The sequence below is a fragment of the Scyliorhinus torazame genome, chromosome 14 (genome assembly GCF_047496885.1).
Source record: "Scyliorhinus torazame isolate Kashiwa2021f chromosome 14, sScyTor2.1, whole genome shotgun sequence".
Lineage (NCBI taxonomy): Eukaryota > Metazoa > Chordata > Chondrichthyes > Carcharhiniformes > Scyliorhinidae > Scyliorhinus > Scyliorhinus torazame.
This window is the reverse complement of record NC_092720.1, coordinates 223,570,058-223,594,295: the sequence shown is the minus strand read 5'-3', so window position 1 is coordinate 223,594,295 and position 24,238 is coordinate 223,570,058. Positions and strand designations below refer to the sequence as shown.

The 24,238-nt window shown below is 52.2% G+C and overlaps 1 protein-coding gene and 1 long non-coding RNA gene across 2 annotated transcripts in view; one reads left to right on the top strand and one right to left on the bottom strand.

The window, feature by feature from the left end:
• Positions 1-2,450, bottom strand: part of LOC140390577 (uncharacterized) — a 61,325-nt gene extending 58,875 nt beyond the window's left edge. The window contains exon 1 of the long non-coding RNA XR_011934661.1: positions 2,364-2,450. This is a non-coding gene — a long non-coding RNA (uncharacterized lncRNA). The remainder of the gene's footprint in view (positions 1-2,363) is intronic.
• Positions 1-24,238, top strand: part of LOC140390576 (N-acetyllactosaminide alpha-1,3-galactosyltransferase-like) — a 108,158-nt gene that overhangs the window by 14,041 nt on the left and 69,879 nt on the right. Inside the window, 2 exon segments of the mRNA XM_072475774.1 lie at positions 7,934-8,028; positions 20,386-20,475. Of these exon segments, the coding sequence (XP_072331875.1) occupies positions 7,934-8,028; positions 20,386-20,475 (185 nt within the window).

Here is a 24,238-nt window from a genome sequence, read left to right as displayed (position 1 = left end):
TATTTACCTGGAGCTCAGCATTCTCCTCCACAACATTATCTTTTTACTGAGTGAATACTGATGAAAATTATTCATTTAGTATCTCGCCTATCTCTTCAGACTCTACACACAACTTCCCATCCCTGTCCTTGACTGGTCCTACTCTTTCCCTAGTCATTCGCTTATTCCTGACATACCTATAGAAAGCTTTTGGGTTTTCCTTGATCCTTCCTGCCAAATACTTCTCATGTCCCCTCCTTGCTCGTCTTAGCTCTCTCTTTAGATCCTTCCTCGCTACCTTGTAACTATCCATCGCCCCAACTGAAACTTCACACCTCATCTTCACATAGGCCTCCTTCTTCCTCTTAACAAGAGATTCCACTTCTTTGGTAAACCACGGTTCCCTCGCTCGGCACCTTCCTCCCTGCCTGACCGGTACATACTTATCAAGAACACGCAGTAGCTGATCCTTGAACAAGCTCCACTTATCCAGTGTGTCCAACACTTGCAGCCTACTTCTCCACCTTATCCCCCCCAAGTCACGTCTAATGGCATCATAATTTCCCTTCCCCCAGCTATAACTCTTGCCCTGCGGTGTATACTTATCCCTTTCCATCATTAACGTAAACGTCACCGAATTGTGGTCACTGTCCCCAAAGTGCTCACCTACCTCCAAATCCAACACCTGGCCTGGTTCATTACCCAAAACCAAATCCAATGTGGCCTCGCCTCTTGTTGGCCTGTCAACAAACTGTGTCAGGAAACCCTCCTGCACAAAAAACGACCCATCTAATGTACTCGAACTATATCTTTTCCAGTCAATATTTGGAAAGTTAAAGTCTCCCATAATAACTACCCTGTTACTTTCGTTCTTATCCAGGATCATCCTCACCATCCTTTCCTCTACATCCCTAGAACTATTTGGAGGCCTATAGAAGACTCCCAACAGTGTGACCTCTCCTTTCATGTTTCTAACCTCAGCCCATACTACCTCGGAAGATGAGTCCCCATCTAGCATCCTCTCCGCCACCGTAATACTGCTCTTGACTAGCAGCGCCACACCTCCCCCTCTTTTGCCTCCTTCTCTGAGCTTACTAAAACACCTAAACCCCGGAACCTGCAACATCCATTCCTGTCCCTGCTCTATCCATGTCTCCGAAATGGCCACAACATCGAAGTCCCAGGTACCAACCCATGCTGCCAGTTCCCCTACCTTGTTTCGTATACTCCTGGCATTGAAGTAGACACACTTCAAACCACCTACCTGAACACTGGCCCCCTCCTGCGACGTCAAATCTGAGCTCCTGACCTCTATACTCTCATTCTCCCTTACCCTAAAACTACAATCCAGGTTCCCATGCCCCTGCTGCATTAGTTTAAACCCCCCCAAAGAGCACTTACAAATCTCCCCCCCAGGATATTTGTGCCCCGCAGGTTCAGATGTAGACCATCCTGTCTGTAGAGGTCCCACCTTCCCCAGAAAGAGCCCCAGTTATCCAGAAATCTGAATCCCTCCCGCCTGCACCATCCCTGTAGCCACGTGTTTAAATGCTCTCTCTCCCTATTCCTCATCTCACTATCACGTGGCACGGGCAACAACCCAGAGATAACAACTCTGTTTGTTCTAGTTCTGAGCTTCCATCCTAGCTCCCTGAAAGCCTGCCTGACATCCTTATCCCCTCTCCTACCTATGTCGTTAGTGCCAATGTGGACCACGACTTGGGGCTGCTCCCCCTCCCCCTTAAGGACCCGGAAAACACGATCCGAGACATCACGTACCCTTGCACCTGGGAGGCAACATACCAAACGTGAGTCTCTCACGCTCCCACAAAATCTCCTATCTGTGCCCCTGACTATCGAGTCCCCAATTACTAATGCTCTGCTCCTCTCCCCCCTTCCCTTCTGAGCAACAGGGACAGACTCCGTGCCAGAGGCCCGTACCCCATGGCTTACCCCTGGTAAGTCCCCCCCCCACAAGTATCCAAAGCGGTATACTTGTTTCTCAGGGGAACGACCGCAGGGGATCCCTGCACTGACTGTTTTTTCCCAGTCCCTCTTACAGTTACCCACCTATCTCCAATCTTTGGTGTAACTAATTCCCTGAAGCTGCTATCTCTGACCCCTTCTGCCTCCCGAATGATCCGAAGTTCTTCCAACTCCAGCTCCAGTTCCCTAACTCGGTCTTGGAGGAGCTGGAGATGGCAGCACTTCCTGCAGGTAAAATCAGCAGGGACACTAACTGCATCCCTCACCTCAAACATCCTGCAGGAGGAACATTGCACTCCCTTCCCTGCCTTCCCTCTAATTTCTACCAAGATCTGGCTAACAACTAAATTAAATTTTTTATAAAAAATAATAATAATATAATAAAATATGGTACTTACCTCAGACCAATGGGTTTTATTATTAGGTTAGAGGAGGAGGGCGGGTGGGAGACACTACACGTGTAGTGTCTCGGGTTTCCTCTCCACCAGAATTTATTGGTGAGGGTCTTCCCAGAAGTCCGCGGGTCGCCTAAAACACTAAAATTAAAAAAAAAAATTTAAAGGAGAGACTTATCTCCCAGAAATCACTTCCGCACTGCCCCCGCTGAAATGGACTAGCCTGCTCCGCTCCTGCTGAAATCGACTTGGCCTGCAAAGTAAGTAAGTTAATCAGTACTTACCTCACCCAGGCCGCGACCTTTTAAACGGTCCCCTCTGCCTCGCAGCTCCCGCGCTGTTTCTAAGGTCCCAGCTCTCACTCCCGAACTAAACAACTGACCTGCAAGATAAGTAAGTTAATCAGTACTTACCTCACCCTTGGCAGCGACCTTTTAAACTATGTACAATGGTAGGGACGTACAGTGGTGTATCACCACAACCCCCTATGTCTTTGCGCCCTTTTCCCACTTCCTGTGGCCTTTTGCCAATGGGGTATCGCGAGGGGGGGTCTCGGTGTCCAATGATCTGATTGACAGGTCCCTTGGGCCTGCCCCAGCTGTCCATCTCCCGTGGCGTTACTCGCATGTTCCCCGTTACCAGGTAAGGTGAGGGCGGGAGCTCCCGGCCTGGCTTTCGACAATAGATCGATGCAGATCAATCGCATCGATTATCTCCGGATGGACGACTGACGGGGCAGGTCCGGGCATGTTCCAGCAGCTTGGCTGTTGGGTCAAGACTGAAACACAGCTGGGGTTTGACAGCTGTACGATTTTAAAATGTCTAAATCTTTAATAAAGGATACCCAATTTAATTGTCCTCCAAGCTGGGCCCTGCTATGTCAACACAGCTCGAACTCCTGCAGCGTAAACCATTGACATACTCAATGGAGGAACCTCATTGTGACCAATGTTGCAAGACAAAAATACACGGGCCGGGGAAGTATTTCACAAATTCCTCACCAACCCCGCCCGAGCAAAACAAACATCAGGAGACGGACATTTCATGATGAGGTCTACAAAACACGCAACACCCACACCGACCTACCACAATCCAGCCCCATTATCTTTACACCAAGCTCTCGCAGCAATAACTCTGACAGGAAAAAACTTGCGTTCTGTATTTTAAACCTCTCTATAAACGCAAGTAGGTAACAGTTTGGGAAAGTTCGGGGCGGCCATCACACACCTGCCCTCCAACATGGTCGCCAATCTCCTCAGATTCTCCTTGGCGTTCCGTGGACGGCAGGTTTCGGCAACCGGCCCAACATGCATCGCTCCTCAGTCTCCAACTGAGCCAGTCTCCGTGGTTTTAGTCGAGACCGGAGGTGGCTTTGGTGGTTCGAGGCTTTGGAGGTGCACGCCATGGGTAATAACAATGTACCTCCCCCCCCCCCCCCCCCCCCCCCGCCCCCCCGCCCCGGTGTCTTCCTACATCTTCCTCTATGCTCCTGTAGTACCACCACCATACCTGCCACTTTCTGTCCCTCGTATCACTGAACAGTCCTGCCTGATGAATATTGACGCAAAACATTGACCAGCAGTAGGATTGTCAATGCTGAAAGAGGTGTTGCCTTCACTGGTGACAGACTCTTTTTCAACCCCACCCGCTTTACAGTCTATCTTGGCCTTCACAGGGTCAGTTCGAGCAACAAGAGCCTCTGAGGGGTCGCTCCTCTCAGAGTTGATTGACTCGACAGGCATTATTCCTAGGGTGGCAACTGTTACCTCCTCATCGGCATTTTCGGGCAGCAGGGTGGCACAGTGGTTATTCATTTCTTTCCAATTAGGGGGCAATTTAGCGTGGCCAATCCACCTACCCTGCACATCTTTGTGTTGTGGGGTGAAACCCACGCAGACACTGGGAGAATGTGCAAACTCCACACGGACAGTGACCCAGAGCCGGGATCAAAACCGGGACCTCGGCGCCGTGAGGCAGCAGTGCTAACCACTGCGCCACCGTGCTGCCCACATTTCTTTTTCATTTCGCCCTCTTTCCCTTTCTCTTTCTTTTCTCTCGTTCTCGCTGCCCTTTCTCTTCTTTTGCATTTCCATTCCTTCCCGTTTTCGCTGCGTATCTAACTATTTCACCTGGAACTAGATTTTAGCCAACTCTACTGACTGTTGATCTGGGCTTAGCTCTCTTGGCTGTTTCTCCTTCAAACTTGCATGTTCAGCAATCGCGTCAATTTCTTCCACCCAATTGTTTTGCCAATTCGATGAGCGGGTCTTTGTGAAGCGTCTACAATTAAACCAGAGATACGACTTCCGCCTTGAGAAAGTGCTCAGCTGCTTCTAGAGCCACCCTGTTATATTACTACAAAAATAGTGTCCCTTTATAATTTACTCCATACCCTAAAGTCGTCATCTAACATGTCAAATCCCGGACGAGCCCCCAGTATATGTTACCACTCAATGGTAGAACCCTCAAGAGTATTGACAGTCAGAGAGATCTAGGAGTACAGGTCCACAGGCCACTGAAAGGGGCAACACAAGTGGAGAAGGTAGTCAAGAAGGCAGACGGCATGCTTGCCTTCATTGGCCGGGGCATTGAGTATAAGAATTGGCAAGTCATGTTGCAGCTGTATAGAACCTTAGTTAGGCCGCACTTGGAGTATAGTGTTCAATTCTGGTCGCCACACTACCAGAAGGCTTTAGAGAGGGTGCAGAAGGGATTTACCAGAATGTTGCCTGGTATGGAGGGCATTAGCTACGAGGAGAGATGGATAAACTCGGTTTGTTCTCACTGGAACGACGGAGGTTGAGGGGCGACCTGATAGAGATCTACAAAATTATGAGGGTCATAGACAGAGTGGATAGTCAGAGGCTTTTCCCCAGGGTAGAGGGGTCAATTCCATGGGGTTTAAGGTGCGAGGGGCAAGGTTTAGAGGAGATGTACGAGGCAAGTTTTTTACGCAGAGGGTAGTGCGTGCCTGGAACTCGCTACCGGAGGAGGTGGTGGAAGCAGGGGCGATAGTGACATTTAAGGGGCATCTTGACAAATACATGAATAGGATGGGAATAGAGGGATACGGACCCAGGAAGTGTAGAAGATTGTAGTTTAGTCGGGCAGCATGGTCGGCACGGGCTTGGAGGGCCGAAGGGCCTGTTCCTGTGCTGTACTTTTCTTTGTTCTTTAGTCACTCTCTGGGGGGTGGGGATCTCCCCACAGATCCTGGGGTCCCAACATATGTGGACGAATCAACAATTTCAGTATTTTCCTGAGATCTTTCTTATCTGCCCCAATGAGTTACAGGCACCAGATTTGTAAGTAAAACATTTTAAAAACCTGCTAATTTATAACCAGAGTAAAAGATGACCAGGTAATGGAACGATGGTCCACTGATCGAACTATTTCCCAAACACCATCCCACCCTCCACCCACATACACACAAGATAGACGCACAGGGGGTAAGGGGAAGGATCAGAATGATGGGGATTAAACGGAGTGTGAGATATTTGAGGATCTTCGCTGCTGGGGTTGAGGTCTTCGTGGCGGTGATCTCTTCAGAATGAGAGGTGCTGAACCGTCGATTGGTTTGGACCTTCAAGCTGGGCTACTCAAGCTGGATTCTTAGGGCATGGTGGACACCCGTTAACGTGTCGAGAGCTGAGCCTCCGCCTCGGGAGGTGAACGGGGCAGCGCGGTAGCACAGTGGTTAGCACAATTGCTTCACAGCTCCAGGGTCCCAGGTTCGATTCCCGGCTTGGGTCACTGTCTGTGTGGAGTCTGCACCTTCTCCCCGTGTCTGCGTGGGTTTCCTCCGGGTGCTCCGGTTTCCTCCCACAGTCCAAAGATGTGCAGGTTAGGTGGATTAGCCATGATAAATTGTCCCTTAGTGTCCAAAATTGCCCTTAGTGTTGGGTGGGGTTACTGGGTTATGGGGATCGGGTGGAGGTGTTGACCTTGGGTAGGGTGCTCTTTCCAAGAGCTGGTGCAGACTCGATGGGCCGAACGGCCTCCTTCTGCACTGTAAATTCTACGATAATCGATGTAAACTTCAAGCCTGCTCAGTTTCTCAGTTTCCGTGGTCAGCTTCAGCTTGTTTCCGGTTCAGCAGAATATCGTTTTCGCGAGGCCTTCGGGTGCTCTGATACCTTTCAGCTCAGATCTGAGACAGGATTCCACCGCTGCAGCTCAGGCTGAACAGAAAACAGGCCCCCCCACCCCCCTGCCCCCCACACCACCCACCCCCTTTCAAATCACTAGCTTTCGGAGCACTGCTCCTTCCTCAGGTGAATGAGCTGCGCTCCGGAAGCTGGTGATCGGAAACAAACCTGTTGGACTTTAACCCGGTGTTGTCAGACGTCTTACTGTGCCCACCCCAGTCCAACGCCGGCATCTCCACGTCACAAAGCATCAAGGGGAGGCCTGGGCCAGTACATTAGACCGGGGATGCGTTCAGTTTGACCAAAGTCAGCAGTTTCATGCAAAATCTGCAACATGGAAGGACAAAACAAAACACGGGACAGGCAAGGATTGAACAAGTCGCTCCCAGTACCATTCGCAATTCTGAGCCAGCAGATTGTGGATCAAATCCCTCCTCAGAGAATTGTCATCATATACTCCAGACGAACACTGCAAAGACAGTACTGATAGGGTAATGAATTGGCTGGAAGAACGTGGAAGGGTAATATAAAATATGGGCTAAAATTCATCAGGGAGTGCAGGAGCAGAGGGAGCTGTGTGTGGGTGTCTATGGATCATTGAAGGTGCCGGGACAGGTGGAGAGAGCAGTGAATAAAGTGAGGAATATTCTGGCCTTTATTAATAGGGACACAGAGTACAAGAGCCAGGAGGTCCTGCTGAACTTGTACAAGTCACTAGTTAGGCCCCAGCTGGAATATTGTGAGCAGTTCTGGGTGTGACACTACAGGAAGGATGGGAACACATTGGAAAGAGAGCAGGAGAGGATTACAGGAACGGATCCCACGGATGAGAAACTTCGGTGATGAGGAGAGATTGGGAGGGTTGGGAATGTTCCCCTGGGAGAGGAGGAGGCTGGGAGGAGATCTGATTGAGATGGTCAAACTCACGAGGGGGTGGGACAGAGTCGATTGGGGGGGGGGGAAGACTGTTCCCGCTCAAAAAAAAGGATGAAGAGTGAGAGGGGCTCAGATTTCAGGTGACTTGGAGAAGAAGCAGGAGCGATGGGGTAAAATTAGTTTTCTCCCAGCGAGTGGTCAGGGTCTGGAATGTGCGGCCTGGAAGTGAGGTGGGGGCAGGTTCAATCGAGACATTCAAGAGGGCGTCAGGTGATTATTTGAACAGAAACAATGTGCAGGGAATCGGGGATAAGGGAGGGGAACGGCACTGAGTCACGATGCTCGTTTGGAGAGCTGGTGCCGATGTGATGGGCCGAATGCCCTCCCTCTGTACTTGTGATTGTCAGAGGCATCGTGCTTTGGATGTAATACGGAACTGAGACGTGACAGTATCAGAAACGTTATAACCAAGTCAGGGAACAACTCCGTAGATCATTCATCAATCACAACAGAAAACCTTGGCTAAACTAAATATATTCTTCCTTCCAGTGCAAGTGGAATAAACACAATCGCGTGGCCTTTCTTGTGCTGTGCACAGCTCTGTTTTATGTGTTGTACAGAATCTACGCTCCTCTATCTCACAGGTAAGGGGGGTTTTCAATGCAATCTGTTTGTCTCTATTCCAGTCTGCGTAAAGCTGACAATGATCAGATCCCCACTTCATTTGTAGAAATAGTGAATTTCACGAGCACAGGGCAGACACAGGGGTAAGATCGGTTAATGCCGGAGTTAATCTCCCGCAAACCATGCTGAGGAATGTGGAGAACAGGAACATTGAGCAGAGATGACAAGACGCAAGAGCCCACCTTAATCGCCAGTCAGACTGGGACAGGTAACACTCACCTCATTCCACAGTGAGACTGGGACAGGTAACACTCACCTCAATCCACAGTGAGACTGGGCAGGTAACACCTCAATCCACAGTGAGACTGGGACAGGTAACACTCACCTCAATCCACAGTGAGACTGGGACAGGTAACACTCACCTCAATCCACAGTGAGACTGGGACAGGTAACACCTCAATCCACAGTGAGACTGGGACAGGTAACATTCACCTCAATCCACAGTGAGACTGGGACAGGTAACACTCACCTCAATCCACAGTGAGACTGGGACAGGAAACAATCACCTCAATCCACAGTGAGACTGGGACAGGTAACACTCACCTCAATCCACAGTGAGACTGGGACAGATAACACTCACCTCAATCCACAGTGAGACTGGGACAGGTAACACTCACCTCAATCCACAGTGAGACTGGGACAGGTAACACTCACCTCAATCCACAGTGAGACTGGGACAGGTAACACTCCCCTCAATCCACAGTGAGACTGGGACAGGTAACACTCACCACAATCCACAGTGAGACTGGGACAGGTAACACTCCCCTCAATCCTCAGTGAGACTGGGACAGGTAACACTCCCCTCAATCCACAGTGAGACTGGGGCAGGTAACACTCACCTCAATCCACAGTGAGACTGGGACAGGTAACACTCACCTCAATCCACAGTGAGACTGGGACAGGTAACACTCACCTCAATCCACAGTGAGACTGGGACAGGTAACACCTCAATCCACAGTGAGACTGGGACAGGTAACATTCACCTCAATCCACAGTGAGACTGGGACAGGTAACACTCCCCTCAATCCACAGTGAGACTGGGACAGGAAACAATCACCTCAATCCACAGTGAGACTGGGACAGGTAACACTCACCTCAATCCACAGTGAGACTGGGACAGGTAACACTCACCTCAATCCACAGTGAGACTGGGACAGGTAACACTCCCCTCAATCCACAGTTAGACTGGGACAGGTAACACTCACCTCAATCCACAGTTAGACTGGGACAGGTAACACTCACCTCAATCCACAGTGAGACTGGGACAGGTAACACTCACCTCAATCCACAGTGAGACTGGAACAGGTAACACTCACCTCAATCCACAGTGAGACTGGGACAGGTAACACTCACCTCAATCCACAGTGAGACTGGGACAGGTAACACTCACCTCAATCCACAGTGAGACTGGGACAGGTAACACTCACCTCAATCCACAGTGAGACTGGGACAGGTAACACTCACCTCAATCCACAGTGAGACTGGGACAGGTAACACTCACCGCAATCCACAGTGAGACTGGGACAGGTAACACTCACCTCAATCCACAGTGAGACTGGGACAGGTAACACTCACCTCAATCCACAGTGAGACTGGGACAGGGAACACTCACCTCAATCCACAGTGAGACTGGGACAGGTAACACTCACCTCAATCCACAGTGAGACAGGGCCAGGAAACACTCACCTCAATCCACAGTGAGACTGGGACAGGTAACACTCACCTCAATCCACAGTGAGACTGGGACAGGAAACACTCACCTCAATCCACAGTGAGACAGGGACAGGTAACACTCACCTCAATCCACAGTGAGACTGGGACAGGTAACACCTCAATCCACAGTGAGACTAGGACAGGTAACACTCACCTCAATCCACAGTGAGACTGGGACAGGTAACACCTCAATCCACCGTGAGACTGGGACAGGTAACACTCACCTCAATCCACAGTGAGTCTGGGAAAGGTAACACTCACCTCAATCCACAGTGAGACTGGGACAGGTAACACTCACCTCAATCCACAGTGAGACTGGGACAGGTAACACACACCTCAATCCACAGTGAGACTGGGACAGGTAACACTCACCTCAATCCACAGTGAGACTGGGACAGGTAACACTCACCTCAATCCACAGTGAGACTGGGACAGGTAACACTCACCTCAATCCACAGTGAGACTGGGACAGGTAACACTCACCTCAATCCACAGTGAGACTGGGACAGGTAACACACACCTCAATCCACAGTGAGACTGGGACAGGTAACACTCACCTCAATCCACAGTGAGACAGGGACTGGAAACACTCACCTCAATCCACAGTGAGACTGGAACAGGTAACACTCACCTCAATCCACAGTGAGACTGTGACAGGAAACACTCACCTCAATCCACAGTGAGACTGGGACAGGTAACACCTCAATCCACAGTGAGACTGGGAAAGGTAACACTCACCTCAATCCACAGTGAGACTGGGACAGGTAACACTCACCTCAATCCACAGTGAGACTGGGACAGCTAACACACACCTCAATCCACAGTGAGACTGGGACAGGTAACACTCACCTCAATCCACAGTGAGACTGGGACAGGTAACACTCACCTCAATCCACAGTGAGACTGGGACAGGTAACACTCACCTCAATCCACAGTGAGACTGGGACAGGTAACACTCACCTCAATCCACAGTGAGACTGGGACAGGTAACACACACCTCAATCCACAGTGAGACTGGGACAGGTAACACTCACCTCAATCCACAGTGAGACAGGGACTGGAAACACTCACCTCAATCCACAGTGAGACTGGGACAGGTAACACTCACCTCAATCCACAGTGAGACTGGGACAGGTAACACTCCCCTCAATCCACAGTGAGACAGGGCCAGGAAACACTCACCTTAATCGCCAGTCAGACTGGGACAGGAAACACTCACCTCAATCCACCGTGAGACTGGGACAGGTAACACTAACCTCAAACCACAGTGAGACTGGGACAGGTAACACTCACCTCAATCCACAGTGAGACTGGGACAGGTAACACTCACCTCAATCCACAGTGAGTCTGGGAAAGGTAACACTCACCTCAATCCACAGTGAGTCTGGGACAGGTAACACTCACCTCAATCAACAGTGAGACTGGGACAGGTAACACTCACCTCAATCCACAGTGAGACTGGGACAGGTAACACTCACCTCAATCCACAGTGAGACTGGGACAGGTAACACTCACCTCAATCCACAGTGAGACAGGGACAGGAAACACTCACCTCAATCCACAGTGAGACTGGGACAGGTAACACTCACCTCAATCCACAGTGAGACTGGGACAGGTAACACTCACCTCAATCCACAGTGAGACTGGGACAGGTAACACTCACCTCAATCCACAGTGAGACTGGGACAGGAAACACTCACCTCAATCCACAGTCAGACTGGGACAGGTAACACTCACCTCAATCCACAGTGAGACTGGGATAGGAAACACTCACCTCAATCCACAGTCAGACTGGGACAGGTAACACTCACCTCAATCCACCGTGAGACTGGGACAGGTAACAGTCACCCCAATCCACAGTGAGACTGGGACAGGTAACACTCACCTCAATCCACAGTGAGACTGGGATAGGAAACACTCACCTCAATCCACAGTGAGACAGGGCCAGGAAACACTCACCTTAATCGCCAGTCAGACTGGGACAGGAAACACTCACCTCAATCCACCGTGAGACTGGGACAGGTAACACTCACCTCAATCCACAGTGAGACTGGGACAGGTAACACTCCCCTCAATCCACAGTGAGACTGGGACAGGTAACACTCACCTCAATCCACAGTGAGACTGGGACAGGTAACACTCGCCTCAATCAACAGTGAGACTGGGACAGGTAACACTCACCTCAATCCACAGTGAGACTGGGACAGGTAACACTCACCTCAATCCACAGTGAGACTGGGACAGGTAACACTCACCTCAATCCACAGTGAGACTGGGACAGGTAACACTCACCTCAATCCACAGTGAGACTGGGACAGGTAACACTCACCTCAATCCACAGTGAGACTGGGACAGATAACACTCACCTCAATCCACAGTGAGACTGGGACAGGAAACACTCACCTTAATCCACAGTGAGACTGGGACAGGTAACACCTCAATCCACAGTGAGACTGGGACAGGTAACACTCACCTCAATCCACAGTGAGACAGGGACAGGTAACATTCAACTCAATCCGCAGTGAGACTGGGACAGGTAACACTCACCTCAATCCACAGTGAGACTGGGACAGGTAACACTCACCTCAATCCACAGTGAGACTGGGACAGGTAACACTCCCCTCAATCCACAGTGAGACAGGGCCAGGAAACACTCACCTTAATCGCCAGTCAGACTGGGACAGGAAACACTCACCTCAATCCACAGTGAGACTGGGACAGGTAACACTCACCTCAATCCACAGTGAGACTGGGACAGGTAACACACACCTCAATCCACAGTGAGACTGGGACAGGTAACACTCACCTCAATCCACAGTGAGACTGGGACAGGTAACACTCACCTCAATCCACAGTGAGACTGGGACAGGTAACACTCCCCTCAATCCACAGTGAGACAGGGCCAGGAAACACTCACCTTAATCGCCAGTCAGACTGGGACAGGAAACACTCACCTCAATCCACAGTGAGACTGGGACAGGTAACACTCACCTCAATCCACAGTGAGACTGGGACAGGTAACACTCCCCTCAATCCACAGTGAGACAGGGCCAGGAAACACTCACCTTAATCGCCAGTCAGACTGGGACAGGAAACACTCACCTCAATCCACCGTGAGACTGGGACAGGTAACACTAACCTCAAACCACAGTGAGACTGGGACAGGTAACACTCACCTCAATCCACAGTGAGACTGGGACAGGTAACACTCACCTCAATCCACAGTGAGTCTGGGAAAGGTAACACTCACCTCAATCCACAGTGAGTCTGGGACAGGTAACACTCACCTCAATCAACAGTGAGACTGGGACAGGTAACACTCACCTCAATCCACAGTGAGACTGGGACAGGTAACACTCACCTCAATCCACAGTGAGACTGGGACAGGTAACACTCACCTCAATCCACAGTGAGACAGGGACAGGAAACACTCACCTCAATCCACAGTGAGACTGGGACAGGTAACACTCACCTCAATCCACAGTGAGACTGGGACAGGTAACACTCACCTCAATCCACAGTGAGACTGGGACAGGTAACACTCACCTCAATCCACAGTGAGACTGGGACAGGAAACACTCACCTCAATCCACAGTCAGACTGGGACAGGTAACACTCACCTCAATCCACAGTGAGACTGGGATAGGAAACACTCACCTCAATCCACAGTCAGACTGGGACAGGTAACACTCACCTCAATCCACCGTGAGACTGGGACAGGTAACAGTCACCCCAATCCACAGTGAGACTGGGACAGGTAACACTCACCTCAATCCACAGTGAGACTGGGATAGGAAACACTCACCTCAATCCACAGTGAGACAGGGCCAGGAAACACTCACCTTAATCGCCAGTCAGACTGGGACAGGAAACACTCACCTCAATCCACCGTGAGACTGGGACAGGTAACACTCACCTCAATCCACAGTGAGTCTGGGACAGGTAACACTCACCTCAATCCACAGTGACACTGGGACAGGTAACAACTCAACTCAATCCACAGTGAGACTGGGACAGGTAACACTCACCTCAATCCATAGTGAGACTGGGACAGGTAACTCTCACCTCAATCCACAGTGAGACTGGGACAGGTAATACTCACCTCAATCAACAGTGAGACTGGGACAGGTAACACCTCAATCCACAGTGAGACTGGGACAGGTAACACTCACCTCAATCCACAGTGAGACTGGGACAGGTAACACTCACCTCAATCCACAGTGAGACAGGGACAGGTAACATTCACCTCAATCCGCAGTGAGACTGGGACAGGTAACACTCACCTCAATCCACAGTGAGACTGGGACAGGTAACACTCACCTCAATCCACAGTGAGACTGGGACAGGAAACAATCGCCTCAATCCTCAGTGAGACGGGGACAGGAAACACTCACCTCAATCCACAGTGAGACTGGGACAGGTAACACTCACCTCAATCCACAGTGAGACTGGGACAGGTGACATTGACCTCAATCCACAGTGAGACTGGGACAGGTAACACTCACCTCAATGCACAGTGAGACTGGGACAGGTAACACTCACCTCAATCCACAGTGAGACTGGGACAGGTAACACTCACCTCACTCCACAGTGGGACTGGGACAGGTAACACTCACCTTAATCGCCAGTCAGACTGGGACAGGAAACACTCACCTCAATCCACCGTGAGACTGGGACAGGTAACACTCACCTCAATCCACCGTGAGACTGGGACAGGTAACACTCACCTCAATCCACAGTGAGTCTGGGACAGGTAACACTCACCTCAATCCACTGTGACACTGGGACAGGTAACACTCACCTCAATCCACAGTGAGACTGGGACAGGTAACACTCGCCTCAATCCACAGTGAGACTGGGACAGGTAACACTCACCTCAATCCACAGTGAGACTGGGACAGGTAACACTCACCTCAATCCACAGTGAGTCTGGGACAGGTAACACTCACCTCAATCCACAGTGACACTGGGACAGGTAACTCTCACCTCAATCCACAGTGAGACTGGGACAGGTAATACTCACCTCAATCAACAGTGAGACTGGGACAGGTAACACCTCAATCCACAGTGAGACTGGGACAGGTAACACTCACCTCAATCCACAGTGAGACTGGGACAGGTAACACTCACCTCAATCCACAGTGAGACAGGGACAGGTAACATTCACCTCAATCCGCAGTGAGACTGGGACAGGTAACACTCACCTCAATCCACAGTGAGACTGGGACAGGTAACACTCACCTCAATCCACAGTGAGACTGGGACAGGAAACACTCGCCTCAATCCACCGTGAGACTGGGACAGGTAACACTCACCTCAATCCACAGTGAGACTGGGACAGGTAACACTCACCTCAATCCACAGTGAGACTGGGACAGGTAACACTCACCTCAATCCACAGTGAGACTGGGACAGGTAACACTCACCTCAATCCACAGTGAGACTGGGACAGGTAACACTCACCTCAATCCTCAGTGAGACGGGGACAGGAAACACTCACCTTAATCCACAGTGAGACTGGGACAGGTGACATTGACCTCAATCCACAGTGAGACTGGGACAGGTAACACTCACCTCAATCCACAGTGAGACTGGGACAGGTAACACTCACCTCACTCCACAGTGGGACTGGGACAGGTAACACTCACCTTAATCGCCAGTCAGACTGGGACAGGAAACACTCACCTCAATCCACAGTGAGTCTGGGACAGGTAACACTCACCTCAATCCACAGTGAGACTGGGACAGGTAACACTCACCTCAATCCACAGTGAGACTGGGACAGGTAACACTCACCTCAATCCACAGTGAGACTGGGACAGGTAACACTCACCTCAATCCACAGTGAGACTGGGACAGGTAACACTCACCTCAATCCACAGTGAGACAGGGACAGGAAACACTCACCTCAATCCACAGTGAGACTGGGACAGGTAACACTCACCTCAATCCACAGTGAGACTGGGACAGGTAACACTCACCTCAATCCACAGTGAGACTGGGACAGGTAACACTCACCTCAATCCACAGTGAGACTGGGACAGGTAACACTCACCTCAATCCACAGTGAGACAGGGACAGGAAACACTCACCTCAATCCACAGTGAGACTGGGACAGGTAACACTCACCTCAATCCACAGTGAGACTGGGACAGGTAACACTCACCTCAATCCACAGTGAGACAGGGCCAGGAAACACTCACCTTAATCGCCAGTCAGACTGGGACAGGAAACACTCACCTCAATCCACCGTGAGACTGGGAAAGGTAACACTCACCTCAATCCACAGTGAGTCTGGGACAGGTAACACTCACCTCAATCAACAGTGAGACTGGGACAGGTAACACTCACCTCAATCCACAGTGAGACTGGGATAGGAAACACTCACCTCAATCCACAGTGAGACTGGGACAGGTAACACTCACCTCAATCCACAGTGAGACAGGGCCAGGAAACACTCACCTTAATCGCCAGTCAGACTGGGACAGGAAACACTCACCTCAATCCACAGTGAGACTGGGACAGGTAACTCTCACCTCAATCCACAGTGAGACTGGGACAGGTAATACTCACCTCAATCAACAGTGAGACTGGGACAGGTAACACCTCAATCCACAGTGAGACTGGGACAGGTAACACTCACCTCAATCCACAGTGAGACTGGGACAGGTAACACTCAACTCAATCCACAGTGAGACTGGGACAGGTAACATTCACCTCAATCCACAGTGAGACTGGGACAGGTAACACTCACCTCAATCCACAGTGAGACTGGGACAGGTAACACTCACCTCAATCCACAGTGAGACTGGGACAGGTAACACTCACCTCAATCCACAGTGAGACTGGGACAGGAAACACTCGCCTCAATCCACCGTGAGACTGGGACAGGTAACACTCACCTCAATCCACAGTGAGACTGGGACAGGTAACACTCACTTCAATCCACAGTGAGACTGGGACAGGTGACATTGTCCTCAATCCACAGTGAGACTGGGACAGGTAACACTCACCTCAATGCACAGTGAGACTGGGACAGGTAACACTCACCTCAATCCTCAGTGAGACGGGGACAGGTAACACTCACTTCAATCCACAGTGAGACTGGGACAGGTGACATTGTCCTCAATCCACAGTGAGACTGGGACAGGTAACACTCACCTCAATGCACAGTGAGACTGGGACAGGTAACACTCACCTCAATCCACAGTGAGACTGGGACAGGTAACACTCACCTCACTCCACAGTGGGACTGGGACAGGTAACACTCACCTTAATCGCCAGTCAGACTGGGACAGGAAACACTCACCTCAATCCACAGTGAGTCTGGGACAGGTAACACTCACCTCAATCAACAGTGAGACTGGGACAGGTAACACTCCCCTCAATCCACAGTGAGACAGGGACAGGAAACACTCACCTCAATCCACAGTGAGACTGGGACAGGTAACACTCACCTCAATCCACAGTGAGACAGGGCCAGGAAACACTCACCTTAATCGCCAGTCAGACTGGGACAGGTAACACTCACCTTAATCGCCAGTCAGACTGGGACAGGAAACACTCACCTCAATCCACAGTGAGACTGGGACAGGTAACACTCACCTCAATCCACAGTGAGACTGGGACAGGTAACACTCACCTCAATCCACAGTGAGACTGGGACAGGAAACACTCACCTCAATCCACAGTGAGACTGGGACAGGTAACACTCACCTCAATCCACAGTGAGTCTGGGAAAGGTAACACTCACCTCAATCCACAGTGAGACTGGGACAGGTAACACTCACCTCAATCCTCAGTGAGACGGGGACAGGTAACACTCACTTCAATCCACAGTGAGACTGGGACAGGTGACACTCACCTCAATGCACAGTGAGACTGGGACAGGTAACACTCACCTCAATCCACAGTGAGACTGGGACAGGTAACACTCACCTCAATGCACAGTGAGACTGGGACAGGTAACACTCACCTCAATCCACAGTGAGACTGGGACAGGTAACACTCACCTCAATCCACAGTGAGACTGGGACAGGTAACACTCACCTCAATCCACAGTGAGACTGGGACAGGTAACACTCACCTCAATCCACAGTGAGACTGGGACAGGTAACACTCACCTCAATCCACAGTGAGACTGGGACAGGTAACACTCACCTCAATCCACAGTGAGACTGGGACAGGAAACACTCACCTCAATCCACAGTGAGACTGGGACAGGTAACACTCACCTCAATCCACAGTGAGTCTGGGAAAGGTAACACTCACCTCAATCCACAGTGAGTCTGGGACAGGTAACACCTCAATCCACAGTGAGACTGGGACAGGTAACACTCACCTCAATCCACAGTGAGACTGGGACAGGTAACACCTCAATCCACAGTGAGACTGGGACAGATAACAATCACCTCAATCCACAGTGAGACTGGGACAGGTAACACTCACCTCAATCCACAGTGAGACTGGGACAGGAAACACTCACCTCAATCCACAGTGAGACTGGGACAGGTAACACTCACCTCAATCCACAGTGAGTCTGGGAAAGGTAACACTCACCTCAATCCACAGTGAGTCTGGGACAGGTAACACCTCAATCCACAGTGAGACTGGGACAGGTAACACTCACCTCAATCCACAGTGAGTCTGGGACAGGTAACACTCACCTCAATCCACAGTGAGACTGGGACAGGTAACACTCACCTCAATCCACAGTGAGACTGGGACAGATAACAATCACCTCAATCCACAGTGAGACTGGGACAGGTAACACTCACCTCAATCCACAGTGAGACAGGGACAGGAAACACTCACCTCAATCCACAGTGAGACTGGGACAGGTAACAATCACCTCAATCCACAGTGAGACTGGGACAGGTAACACTCACCTCAATCCACAGTGAGACTGGGACAGGTAACTCTCACCTCAATCCACAGTGAGACTGGGACAGGTAACACTCACCTCAATCCACAGTGAGTCTGGGACAGGTAACACTCACCTCAATCCACAGTGAGACTGGGACAGGGAACACTCACCTCAATCCACAGTGAGACAGGGACAGGAAACACTCACCTCAATCCACAGTGAGACTGGGACAGGTAACACTCACCTCAATCCACAGTGAGACTGGGACAGGTAACACTCACCTCAATCCACAGTGAGACAGGGACAGGTAACACTCCCCTCAATCCACAGTTAGACTGGGACAGGTAACACTCACCTCAATCCACAGTGAGACTGGGACAGGTAACACTCACCTCAATCCACAGTGAGACTGGGACAGGTAACACTCACCTCAATCCACAGTGAGACAGGGCCAGGAAACACTCACCTTAATCGCCAGTCAGACTGGGACAGGAAACACTCACCTCAATCCACCGTGAGACTGGGACAGGTAACACTCACCTCAATCCACAGTGAGTCTGGGAAAGGTAATACTCACCTCAATCCACAGTGAGTCTGGGACAGGTAACACTCACCTCAATCAACAGTGAGACTGGGACAGGTAACACTCACCTCAATCCACAGTGAGACTGGGATAGGAAACACTCACCTCAATCCACAGTGAGACAGGGCCAGGAAACACTCACCTTAATCGCCAGTCAGACTGGGACAGGAAACACTCACCTCAATCCACAGTGAGACTGGGACAGGTAACTCTCACCTCAATCCACAGTGAGACTGGGACAGGTAATACTCACCTCAATCAACAGTGAGACTGGGACAGGTAACACCTCAATCCACAGTGAGACTGGGACAGGTAACACTCACCTCAATCCACAGTGAGACTGGGACAGGTAATACGCACCTCAATCCACAGTGAGACAGGGACAGGTAACACCTCAATCCACAGTGAGACAGGGACAGGTAACACTCACCTCAATCCACAGTGAGACTGGGACATGTAACACTCACCTCAATCCACAGTGAGACTGGGACAGGAAACACTCACCTCAATCCACAGTGAGACTGGGACAGGTAACACTCACCTCAATGCACAGTGAGACTGGGACAGGAAACACTCACCTCAATGCACAGTGAGACTGGGACAGGTAACACTCTCCTCAATCCACAGTGAGACTGGGACAGGAAACACTCACCTCAATCCACAGTGAGACTGGGACAGGTAACACTCACCTCAATCCACAGTGAGACTGGGACAGGTAACACTCACCTCAATCCACAGTGAGACTGGGACAGGTAACACTCACCTCAATCCACAGTGAGACTGGGACAGGTGACACTCACCTCAATCCACAGTGAGACTGGGACAGGTAACACTCACCTCAATCCACAGTGAGACTGGGACAAATATTACATCACATTGCGAAGACATTTCCCCCTGACACTTGCTGTCCATTCCTGTGTAAATGAGGTGAATCCACATCCTGTCTCCTGAGAGACGATAACGTTTTCAGGCCCTTGACCCGAATAATTCTGATCCCTGTAAGCCTGCCGTCGAATCCATTCTGCGAACTGACATTCTGATCGTTCGGGTCCTTGTCGCAACCCCGACCCTGAGAGTTCCAGCAAGATTTTAACATCTTCATTCAGTTTTCCCCGTTCATTGTCTCTTCTCTTTGTGTCTCTCCACAATTGTCAGTTGGAAACTTCATCAGATCTACTCGGTGTTTGACTCGGGGCTAAATGAGGACCTGCCTGAAGCTAAACTTGAATCCTGGTTCAATTCCAGGTAGGTAATGAACTTCTCAAACATGACATGATGGAGAAATGTAATGTTCTGAAATATTGAGTACCCGAGGGGCAGGTGGGGATGAAAGGAGGGTTAAACAGTTCAAAGGCAGCTCCGGCTTGCCGAATGGTCAGGCTGAAGGACATCATCCGTGGGGGTCTCAATTGGAAAGGGGGTGGGGCAGGTTTGTCAACTTTCTGCGCTCAGCCACCCAGTGTACAGATCACCCGATCCGAATTTCACCTCCCACCCCTGTCACAGGGCCGTGGGCTCCAGTCCCGCTCTCGAACGGGGTGTTAAGGTGATATATGAATGCAAGCCACCTTCAATGGTCGACAGCTCATCAAGACTCCCTTGACAACACCTTGATTTTCTTCATTCTATAACCTTACAGTTATAAAACGGTGGTTAGACCACCGCTAGAGTATTGTGTGCAGTTTGGGAATTCACATTGTAGGAGAGATAATAATAATAATCTTTATTAGCGTCACAAGTGGGCTTACATTAACGCTGCTATGAAGTTACTGTGAAAATCCCCTCGTCGCCACATTCCGGCGCCTGTTCGGGGACACTGAGGGAGAATTCAGAATGTCCAATTCACCCAACAAGCGAGTTTTTCGGGACTTGTGGGAGGAAACCGGAGCACCCGGAGGAAACCCACGCAGAGACGGGGAGGACGCGCAGACTCCGCACAGACGGTGACCCAAGCCGGGACCCTGGAGCTGTGAAGCAACAGTGCTACCCACTGTGCTACTGTGATGTGATAGCACTGGGAAGGGGGCAGAGGAGATTTGCCAGGATGTTGTCTGGGCTGCAGAGTGTTAGCTATGAAGAGAGATTGGACAGACTGGGGTTGTTTTCCTTGGAGCAGACGAGAATGAGGGGAGACGTGATTGAGATGAATAAAATGATGAGGGGCACAGAGTAGACAGGAAGTAACCTTTCCCCTTGGCGGAGGGATCAATGATCAGGGGGCAGAGATTTGAGGTAAGATGCAGGATGTTTAGAGGGGATGTGAGGAAAACGTGAGGGTGGTGGGAGCCTGACACACGCTGCCTGAAAGACCCTCAGAACATTTAAGAAGTATTTAGATGTCCACAAGCGATCCCAAGGAAAACAAGGCTGGGAAATGGGGTTGGAATAATTAAGCGGCTGTTTTTGACCGGCCTTTCCTGTGCTGTCGACGTCTACGACGTTTACATGAGATGTGAGCATCACCGCAATAGGGCTTGTGTTCATTGCCCATCTCTAATTGCCCCCGAACAGAGAGCCGGCCACATGGCGGTGTGGGTCTGGAGTCACGTGTAGGCCAAACGGGGTAACGACGGCAGATTTACCATCCCGAACGTTAGTGAGCCAGATGCTTCTTTGCGACCAGAGGATTCGGTTTCCTGGGCATCGCAAGGCAGTTACTTCCAGAATTCCTTTGTAAATTCAAATTTCCCCATCTGCTGTGGCTGTGTCTCTGGATTGCCCGTCCTGCGTCAGTCCCACGACACCACTGCCTGCCCGTCCAGCGTCAGTCCCACGACACCACTGCCTGCCCGTCCAGCGTCAGTCCCACGACACCACTGCCAGCCCGTCCAGCGTCAGTACCACGACACCACTGCCTGCCCGTCCAGCGTCAGTACCACGACACCACTGCCTGCCCGTCCAGCGTCAGTCCCACAACGCCACTGCCTGCCCGTCCAGCGTCAGTACCACGACGCCACTGCCTGCCCATCCAGCGTCAGTACCACGACACCACTGCCTGCCCGTCCAGCGTCAGTCCCACGAAGCCACTGCCTGCCCGTCCAGCGTCAGTACCACGACACCACTGCCTGCCCGTCCAGCGTCAGTACCACGACACCACTGCCTGCCCGTCCAGCGTCAGTACCACGACACCACTGCCTGCCCGTCCAGCGTCAGTACCACGAAGCCACTGCCTGCCCGTCCAGCGTCAGTCCCACAAAGCCACTGCCTGCCCGTCCAGCGTCAGTCCCACGAAGCCACTGCCTGCCCGTCCAGCGTCAGTCCCACGAAGCCACTGCCTGCCCGTCCAGCGTCAGTACCACGAAGCCACTGCCTGCCCGTCCAGCGTCAGTACCACGAAGCCACTGCCTGCCCGTCCAGCGTCAGTCCCACGACACCACTGCCTGCCCGTCCAGTGTCAGTACCACGACACCACTGCCTGCCCGTCCAGCGTCAGTACCACAACGCCACTGCCTGCCCGTCCAGTGTCAGTCCCACGACACCACTGCCTGCCCGTCCAGTGTCAGTACCACGACACCACTGCCTGCCCGTCCAGTGTCAGTCCCACGAAGCCACTGCCTGCCCGACCAGCGTCAGTCCCACGACACCACTGCCTGCCCGTCCAGCGTCAGTACCACAACGCCACTGCCTGCCCGTCCAGTGTCAGTACCACGACACCACTGCCTGCCCGTCCAGTGTCAGTACCACGAAGCCACTGCCTGCCCGACCAGCGTCAGTCCCACGAAGCCACTGCCTGTCCGTCCAGCGTCAGTACCACGACACCACTGCCTGCCCGACCAGCGTCAGTCCCACAACAGCACTGCCTGCCCGTCCAGCGTCAGTACCACGACACCACTGCCTGCCCGTCCAGCGTCAGTACCACGACACCACTGCCTGCCCGACCAGCGTCAGTCCCACGAAGCCACTGCCTGCCCGTCCAGCGTCAGTACCACGACGCCACTGCCTGCCCGTCCAGCGTCAGTCCCACGAAGCCACTGCCTGCCCGTCCAGCGTCAGTCCCACGAAGCCACTGCCTGCCCGTCCAGCGTCAGTACCACGACACCACTGCCTGCCCGTCCAGCGTCTGTCCCACAACGCCACTGCCTGCCCGTCCAGCGTCAGTACCACGACACCACTGCCTGCCCGTCCAGCGTCAGTACCACGACGTCACTGCCTGCCCGTCCAGCGTCAGTCCCACGACGCCACTGCCTGCCCGTCCAGCATCAGTCCCACAACGCCACTGCCTGCCCGTCCAGCGTCAGTCCCACGACGCCACTGCCAGCCCGTCCAGCGTCAGTACCACGAAGCCACTGCCTGCCCGTCCAGCGTCAGTCCCACGAAGCCACTGCCTGCCCGTCCAGCGTCAGTACCACGACACCACTGCCTGCCCGTCCAGCGTCAGTACCACGACACCACTGCCTGCCCGTCCAGCGTCAGTACCACGACGTCACTGCCTGCCCGTCCAGCGTCAGTCCCACGAAGCCACTGCCTGCCCGTCCAGCGTCAGTCCCACGACACCACTGCCTGCCCGTCCAGCGTCAGTACCACGACACCACTGCCTGCCCGTCCAGCGTCAGTACCACGACGTCACTGCCTGCCCGTCCAGCGTCAGTCCCACGAAGCCACTGCCTGCCCGTCCAGCGTCAGTCCCACGACGCCACTGCCTGCCCGTCCAGCGTCAGTACCACGACGCCACTGCCTGCCCGTCCAGCGTCAGTACCACGACGCCACTGCCTGCCCGTCCAGCGTTTGTACCACGACGCCACTGCCTGCCCGTCCAGCGTCAGTACCACGAAGCCACTGCCTGCCCGTCCAGCGTCAGTACCACGAAGCCACTGCCTGCCCGTCCAGCGTCAGTCCCACGACGCCACTGCCTGCCCGTCCAGCGTTTGTACCACGACGCCACTGCCTGCCCGTCCAGCGTCAGTACCACGAAGCCACTGCCTGACCGTCCAGCGTCAGTACCACGACGCCACTGCCTGCCCGTCCAGCGTTTGTACCACGACGCCACTGCCTGCCCGTCCAGCGTTTG